This window comes from Papilio machaon, chromosome 28 (genome assembly GCF_912999745.1).
Source record: "Papilio machaon chromosome 28, ilPapMach1.1, whole genome shotgun sequence".
NCBI lineage: Eukaryota > Metazoa > Arthropoda > Insecta > Lepidoptera > Papilionidae > Papilio > Papilio machaon.
The window spans coordinates 3611461-3620537 of record NC_060013.1 but is presented as its reverse complement, the minus strand read 5'-3'; the positions used below and the strand labels follow the sequence as shown (position 1 = coordinate 3620537).

General features: G+C 35.9%; 1 protein-coding gene across 1 annotated transcript; it reads left to right on the top strand.

Moving 5' to 3' along the window:
- On the top strand, positions 1-5274 carry LOC123722621 (acyl-CoA Delta(11) desaturase-like). The gene is made up of 4 exons (XM_045685026.1): positions 1-15; positions 2861-3061; positions 3422-3758; positions 4465-5274. Exons 2-4 carry the CDS (start codon positions 2869-2871, stop codon positions 4943-4945), a joined length of 1011 nt encoding a protein of 336 aa, XP_045540982.1. The 5' UTR covers positions 1-15; positions 2861-2868; the 3' UTR covers positions 4946-5274.
- The last annotated feature ends 3803 nt before the right edge of the window (positions 5275-9077 follow it).

The window sequence follows — 9077 nt, the reverse complement described above, 5'->3', positions numbered from 1 at the left end:
TTGTGAGGTCGTATGGTGAGTAATAATTTTTTTTTTTAACATTTATTAGCCTATGTCAATATGCAAATAAATTGATTATTATTATTATTATTATTATGGAATTATGTAGTCTTTTAATTGTGAAAGAATTTTCAAAATCGCTTCAATTGTTTTTTAGTATATTTGATACAAATATTAACAATCTTTTACTATATAATCTTAATCTTACTAATATTATAAACTAGCATTTATCCGCGACTCCGTCCGCGCGGAATAAAAAATAGAAAACGGGGTAAAAATTATCCTATGTCCGTTTCCTGGTTCTAAGCTACCTGCCCACCAATTTTCAGTCAAATCGATTCAGCCGTTCTTGAGTTATAAATAGTGTAACTAACACGACTTTCTTTTATATATATAGATGTGAATGTTTATATGGATGTATGTTTGTTAGAAGTTATCTCCAGAACGACTCAACAGATCTTGATGAAATTTGTAAGATGTAGAACATAGTCTGGAAGAAAACATAGGCTTCTAATTAAGTTTCTTTTTTTAATTCCGCGCGGACGCAGTCGCGGGCGATAGCTTGAGATTTATATGTGCCTCATACAGTTTTAAGGAATTATTTTGATAAGTTTAATTAGATTTTAAATTCAAAAATAAATTATTTATTAGTGTAGTGTTATTAGTTACTCGTAGTGAACAAACAAGGGTCCGTGTAATTTTACTTTTCACGTATTTTTTACACTTGCTATTTGTTTATATCATAAGGTGGCAAACGAGCAAACGGCCACCTGGATTCGCCGAAACAGCGAGGCGACCGTTGCCCATAGACATCTGCAGATGCAGATGCGTTGCCTAGCTTTAATCAACTGAGAAGGGGACATTTCTCCTTCCTATGCGTCCCCTCTTCCGCTAAATGCACTTCTCCTTCCTATCCTTTTCCTAATAAGAAAAGGGTGGAAAGGGAAAGAGGACTAAAATTAGGCCTCCGGTACCACACTCATCAGACTGTACGCGGAATTGCTTCCACTTGACGCCTGTTTTCTGTGTGGTCGTGGTACGTGGTACTGAGGGAGGCCAATTCGTGCACCCAACAAATATTGTTGTTGCGGGATCTACCACAAAATTTAACCTTGTTTCAAATCGCATTAGGTTCAATTTTATTTGAGATATATAATCTGCTCTACTCTCCGCCCAGGTATGTGTACACGGATTCTTTTTTTGCCTGCATCTTTGTTTGTGCGTAATAAGGATTACTTGGTAGTCTATGTGCTATTAAATTCAGTGGAAAGTTACGCTAAATTTCATTGAATCGACGAATAAATATCCTGTATATATATATTATATAAAATTACTCCTTTCACCGAAAATAATGTTTTGTTGTGAATGACATTGACATCCTCAGGGTTTCGACTGTTGTAAAACTTGTTTGTTGTTTTCAATTTCAATAACAAGAAATAAAAATAACACATCTATCGTAGCAGTAATTATTATCCTTATAAAGGGTTTTCCAAACTACCTGACACCGTTTTTTTCCAAAATAAAACGAAAACTATTTGATATATATCAAAAACTTTAGACTTTGCTCATATGGCCACCGTGGGTACGTTTGCAGCGGTGGATTCTTTGGACCAAATTTTCCATGACTCGGCCACACATTTCGGCCTAAACGGCTGCTATTTCGCGTTCAAAGTTGGCTTTGAACTCTTCCAACGTCTTCGGCTTATTAGCACAGAACAATGTTTTGACGTATCCCCAAAGAAAAATCTAGAGGCGTTAAATCGCACAAACAAGGCGGCTAATCGACTGGTTCATTTCTCGAGATAACACGCTCATCAAACTTGTTCTTCAATAATTCTATTGTAACGTGTGCTGTGTGGCGCCGTCCTGTTGAAACCACAAACTGTCTAAATCCATATATTTCAATTCGAGCCAAAAATAATCTATAATCATGGCGCGATAATTTTTTTTTTGTAGTAAATTTTTAAGATTTGCAGACATTGTTCGTTCGTATATGATGAAAAGTTAATGTCTATTAAATTGTTTAAACTTTCGTGAGACATCATAATTAATTAATTAAGAAACGGCTTAACCGCGATGTGCGAGACGCGACGCGACCGCGAAGTCTTCGGATTAAACACTCGCCCTGAAGATGGACCCCCGATGGGTTCGAAACTAGTCGGTGCCGCCACCGGACGATCAAACGTGAGTTAAGCCGTTTCTTAATTAATTAGTTAATGTCTACTAAATAAACTAACAGTAACAGTTCCATGTTAAGTGAAACGGTGCTTTCACAAACTAAATTCAAAATTGTCAAGTCCCTATTGGAAAAACCCTTTATTAACGGCTTAATTCAATATTCGAACTCAAATCATTTTTCCTATCCGTGGTTTGATATTTCGTTTTTAAACCACATATTTTTTTAATTTTTACTTCGGTCTTTTAATTTTACACTCATTTGCAAAAAAAACGGGTACCTGTTGTAACTAAACTGACTACCTTCGTTTTATTCTTTGACAAATTTAACTGCGATTTTATAGTTTAATTTTTTTGTTTTCAATTCTACTTACAGACTTTTTCATTGTTAACATGATGAAGGTAAAAAAAACGGAATCTATACGATTAAATGAAATTTGAAGATCGTGATTATAAAGAGTCGTTGGCTCAGCGGCTAAGCACTTGACTTGCAATCTTCAGGTCCTGGGTTCGAATCCCGTCATGTACCAGTGTTTTTCGATTTTCGATTTACATGTATACACTTCACCATCGTTCTTACGGTGAAAGATGCATCGTGTTGTTTTCTTCTTTACTTCACTACCTTAAAGCTGTAGACATCAACTTGTAGCCCGTGTATCTAATCTCTTACATTTATTACTTTCAGTTACAAATATGACTCCGAATCCAAATAAAAGTTCTTTGGAGGAATTTCAGCTACAAGCGAAGACATCTGTAGTGAGTGAAAAACCTGAAAAAGTTGAATTTGTATATGTGAATGTTTTTATATACGCTGCTTACCACCTTTTTGCTATATATGGATTGTATCTATCCTTTACGTCTGTTAAATGGCCTACTATTATATTGGGTAAGTAAGAGTAGGGAATTCTGCGTATAGGCTGATGAGTGTGCGTGCAGGAGGCTTAAATTTCAATTCTCTTCCCCTTCTCTCCCCTTTCTTAAGAGTATGAAAAGAGGAATTAACGGATTAGGAGATACTTAGGAAAGGAAAACATTATCTAGCTGTCCGTACCCTCACCTGATTAAATGTAGGCAAGGCATCTGATGGTAAAAAGATATTCCCTTTCCTATTCATCCACTCCTCTGTCAATTCTATCTCCCCTTCTCTTACTATAAAAGGGTGAGATGTGAAGGTGTAATATGTTGGCTAAATTGTGATTATTTTCAGATTTGTCGGAATACGACTTAATGCAATCTCTGTTCTCAGGTGTTATACTCTGGACCCTCTCAGTCCTCGGCACAACGATGGGCTCGCACAGACTATGGAGTCATAGAGCGTACAAGGCTAAATTACCTCTACAAATATTTTTAATGATCTGTACATCTATAGCTTGCCAGTTAACGAGTTACAATTGGGTTAGAGATCACAGAATGCATCACAAATATTCTGATACGAACGCCGACCCTCATAATGCTAAACGAGGGTTCTTCTTCTCTCATATGGGATGGCTGTTGATTAAAAAACATTCCGAAATAAAACGATTAGGAAATACAATTTATATGGACGATGTTCACAGTAATCCTGTACTGATGTTCCAAAAGAAGTAAGTAAACAAGAAAAAATATTGAACTTTCGTTTTACCGTCGATTTGTTTGCGAGTTTGTTTTTTCTCAAAAACAGCTACACCTTTTTGAATGCCGTCTACATTCTATAAAAAGGTTAACTTCAATTTAAACTACTAGTACTTATTTCGTCGTATTAGTGAGTGGGCAAAAAAGTTATGACATTTTTATAAGAGAGAATAAATTTAGTATGAGATTTTTAGTTTACACTCGATAAGGGGCTGCTTAAATGCAAATTTCTCGATGATGATACGATGGCGCATGTCACATAGATTCGTTCTAGACCAGTGTTTCCCAAGGCGGGGCGTACGCTCCACTTGGGGACATTTAGATATAGAGGGGGGCAATTCGGAGATTTAAAAACTTAAGGCTACATCCTTACAATGATAGCCAGTGCTAAAAAGTACATAAAAACGTTTTAGAGACAAAAATCCATTGCATTTAAACTATTTATATGTGTTATCGTGTTTAAAAATTTAAATGAAATTGATCTAGTCAGCCAAAAGTAGTATTTAATTATTTCTCTAACATTGTAAATTTAGACCTCGAGAGAAATTTATTTCTGAACCAAATTTATAAGGGAGCAATAGTCATGTTCATCCTGAAAAATGGGACATGGATCCAAAATGGTTGGGAAACACTGTTCTAGACCCATAGGACTTCTATTAATTACATTATTTATTTCAGATATGCAATACCATTCATGGGTTCTCTGTGCTTCATAATTCCAGTGTTAATTCCTATGTACTTCTGGAATGAAACCTTCGCTAACGCCTTTAATTTCAACATACTAAGATTTATTCTTGGCGTTCATTCCATTTGCTCTATAAATAGTTTTGCACATTTATGGGGAAGTAGACCATACGATGAGAATATAATGCCGGTGGAAAACATGGGAGTATCTCTAGTTACATTAGGAGAGGGCTTTCATAATTACCATCACACATTCCCATGGGATTACAAAGCAGGAGAACTTGGAAATAACTGGTTGAACTTTAGTACATCGGCAATCGACTTCTTCGCTAAGTTAGGATGGGCTTACGATCTTAAGACTGCGTCAGGTGAGGTAGTGGAAGCTAGAATTAAAAGAACTGGTGATGGAACCTATAAAAGAGAAGTCTTTAAAGAAAACGACAGAGAAAAGAAAGAAAAGAACATAGGACAATGAAGAATAAATTTTAATACGTAATATCGACTGTAGGTTTTGATTATATTGTGTTAAAAGAACTATTTGTTATCTAAAAAAAACCTGAGTGACTGTACCCTAGAACACTCAGGGGAAGAAAAAGAATCAAATAAGACCTCATTCGTCAAAATCAGTTCATTCGTTTACGCTACAGGATGTTACAATGATATTGAAAAACGAACACATGAAAGTATACGAGAAAACATCCTGTGTCAGTCGTTTAATACCTGTGGTTATATTTGATAGAATTTCCCCTGACTTTTGATGTTTTAATACTTAGCTGTACAAAAGCTAATAATAAAATTGTGTATTTAACTAAATATAACAAGAAATGTTTTTAATTATAAGATATAAATATATGTTACTTAAATAAAACACACAGATTTTTTTCTAAAAAAATAATTCTTTCATTACCCGATTCTTTAAGATCAGAGATAAATCTTATCCATATTTCCCTACATTTCAATATAAAACATATTGATTATTTTACTCAATATTAATATTAAGGGTTACAAGAAATTATGTGAAATTTAAATAAATAAAAATAATTTAAAAATGATTAGTTAAATACCTAATAAGTTTTTTGCCGCAATAAAACTACAGGCGCTATATTTTCATTTAAATTTCAGATCCGCACACTGAACTTTCGGCATGCATTACAATATCAATGTCAAAAGTCTCAATAAAATTATATCATTTCCTATAATTTCAACTAGCTATTGCACGTGACTTTATACGCGTGAAAAAAACTAACTATAATTTTTGTGAAAATTAATTCAACTGTTTCCTCAGACATAATCGAAGATCTTTTAATGTCTAATTTGATTTCTTACCCTTTTTTGGATGAAATCGACAGTGTAATGTGCTATTTCTATAGAATAATACATTTAATTATCAGATTTAGTAAAAGGGACATGCTTTATTACTATACGAGCTGACTACTTACGAGGTTGACAAGACGTTCATGTTTTACACGCGTATATAATTTTTTTTTATGTATGTAAATTCCATTGTGACGGTCTAGATCTAGAGCCTAAGCGCAGTCGTATTCAACAGTGGTAGAATCCACATCAAACGGTGAAATACCACTACCTCACAGAAGAGAGGCGTGAAGAGAACATAATTGCTCGTACAATTTGATGAGTGTCGTGCAAAATGTGTGATTTCAGTCATTTTCTTTTCCACATACTTTCCCAATAAGGTTTAAATGAGAAGGGGAATTGGACTCGACGGAGGATGGGACATGTAGGAATATAATCTTTCTGTAAATCCCCATTTGTTTATTGTTAAGATATCTATGGGCCGCGATCGTTTGCCACAGTTTATTTTACTAGAAAAAACAATATTGACAAGTGAAATCTCATTCGAGGTGTATTCGTCTTTTTACCCTGAGCTGAGTGTTATTTAAGTTTTTCTTGATATTTAAAAGCAGGCACTACACTCAGCGTCACAAAAATCGCACCTATCTGAGTTTGCGCGAAAAATGGCTGTAATGGCTAGAAACTAATTATATTTATATAAATGTTTGAAATGGGTATTTGATTAGCTTTACATTATTAATAAAAAATCATGAAATCATTAAAACATTTATCATTATAGAGCGTCAAAAATAAACACTGTCAAATGCTCGTTAGTAAGGACGCTAGTTACACCACCTAAAAAGGGTATAAAAGGGTCGATCCGGATGAAATATAGGTCAGTCGTAATTTAAACTTTGCAGTGAACACACGTGAACAAGTAACCCAAGTAAGAACAAGTAAAGATGGACACCAGCTCAGAAGAAGCCGCTCAAGTGATTGCCCTATTGCAGTCGGGGATGCGGCAGTGTGACGTTGCTCGACAGTTGAACTGTCCCGTTTTTCAGTTCGACGGGTGTTCCAACGTTTTCAGCAGACTGGTGGTTATTTTAGAAAACCGGGATCTGGAAGAAAACGGTCCACATCAGAAAGAGATGACCGTTTCATCGTTACGACATCTTTACGAAACCGTTTTACAAATGCTGTTGAGTTGCAACAACAGCTTCGATCAACTCGGAGAAGATCTGTGAGTGTTTCTACGATAAGAAGAAGGTTACACGAAAAGAGTTTAACAGCCCATAGACCTGCTAAAGGTCCAAAACTTACTGCACAGCATCGCAGAGATCGCCTAGAGTTTGCTCGCAATCATTGCGAGTGGACTCTAGAACAGTGGCGGACCGTACTCTTCTCTGATGAGACGAGGGTCTGTCTCTTCTGCAATGACAGACGTAGAAGGGTCTACAGAAGACAGGGGGAGAGGTTCACACAACCCTGCTTCGAAGAATCTGTCGAATACGGGGGTGGCTCGTATATGTTTTGGGGCGGCATTTCCGTCGACGGGAAAACGGAACTTGTGTGCGTTTCCCGGACTCGGGGTGGCCGTGGGCAAGAGTCATTAAATGCTGGTCAGTAAATTACTGAAATCCTGGAGGAACATGTGGTCCCGTATGCCGGTTATGTCGGTGATGTATTCATGTTAATGCAAGATAATGCTCGTTGCCACACCGCGGCTATTTACAGGAGGTCGATATCCCTGTTATGCATTGGCCAGCACGAAGTCCAGACCTTAACCCAATAGAACATCTCTGGGATGACCTAAAACGGCGCGTGCGAGCTCGAGATCCAGCTCCAACCGCTCTTCAAGAGCTCCAAGATGCGGTACTTGAAGAGTGGGAACAAATATCCCAAGAAGCTGTTGCGACCCTTGTAAGGTCCATGAAAGGTCGCATGGAAGCCGTTATCAAGGCTAGACGGGGTAACACTAGTTTTTAAGAACTTTTTTTGTGTTTAATAAGTGTTTTTAAAATTATTAATTTGCAAATTTGTACATACCCTGTCTTTTTCTTTAATTTCTCTTTCATCTCGTTATAAATGTAAAATTCAATTAAAATCCCTGAAAGCTAATTAAATTACCTTTCGAATGATCAAACCACAACATTGCCATTGGCCTGTTATGTTAAAATAGTATTTAAATTATTTTTTTCGGATGTGCGATTTTTTTGACGCCGAGTGTAGTTATTCGATTTTGTACATACAGACAGTACGATACTCGTATGAATTTGTTTGTAATATTTAACATTGGAATTACCTATATATTGGTATATAAATGAATTGTACTTCTCAATTTATTTCATAATATTGCTCTCAAAGCGTTGTGAGGTCGTATGGTGAGTAATAATTTTTTTTTAACATTTATTAGCCTATGTCAATATGGAATTATGTAGTCTTTTAATTGTGACAGAATTTTCAAAATCGCTTCAATTGTTTTTTAGTATATTTGATACAAATATTAACAATCCTTTACTATATTATAATCTTAATCTTACTAATATTATAAACTAGCATTTACCCGCGACTCCGTCCGCGCGGAATAAAAAATAGAAAACGGTGTAAAAATTATCCTATGTCCCTTTCCTGGTTCTAAGCTACTTGCCCACCAATTTTCAGTCAAATCGATTCAGCCGTTCTTGAGTTATAAGTGGTGTAACTAACACGACTTTCTTTTATATATATATAGATGTGAATGTTTATATGGATGTATGTTTGTTAGAAGTTATCTCCAGAACGACTCAACAGATCTTGATGAAATTTGTAAGATGTAGAACATAGTCTCGAAGAAAACATAGGCTTCTTATTAAGTTTCTTTATTTAATTCCGCGAGGAGTCGCGGGCGATAGCTTGAGATTTATATGTGCCTCATACAGTTAGATATAAGGAATTATTTTGATAAGTATAATTAGATTTTAAATTAAAAAATAAATTATTTAGTGTAGTGTTATTAGTTACTCGTAGTGAACAAACAAGGGTCCGTGTAATTTTACTTTTCACGTCTTTTTTACTTGTTATTTGTTTATATCATAAGGTGGCAAACGAGCAAACGGCCACCTGGATTCGCCGAAATAGCGAGGCGACCGTTGCCCATAGACATCTGCAGATGCAGATGCGTTGTCTAGCTTTAATCAACTGAGAAGGGGACATTTCTCCTTCCTATGCGTCCCCTCTTCCGCTAAATGCACTTCTCCTTCCTATCCTTTTCCTAATAAGAAAAGGGTGGAAAGGGAAAGAGGATTAAAATTAGGCTTCCGGTACCGCACTCA

Coding starts and splice junctions, on each gene's coding strand:
- LOC123722621 (XM_045685026.1), top strand. CDS start 2,869: ATGACTCCGAATCCAAATAAAAGTTCTTTGGAGGAATTTCAGCTACAA. Junction 3,062..3,421: donor ATGGCCTACTATTATATTGG/GTAAGTAAGAGT, acceptor CTCTGTTCTCAG/GTGTTATACTCTGGACCCTC. Junction 3,759..4,464: donor GTACTGATGTTCCAAAAGAA/GTAAGTAAACAA, acceptor TATTTATTTCAG/ATATGCAATACCATTCATGG.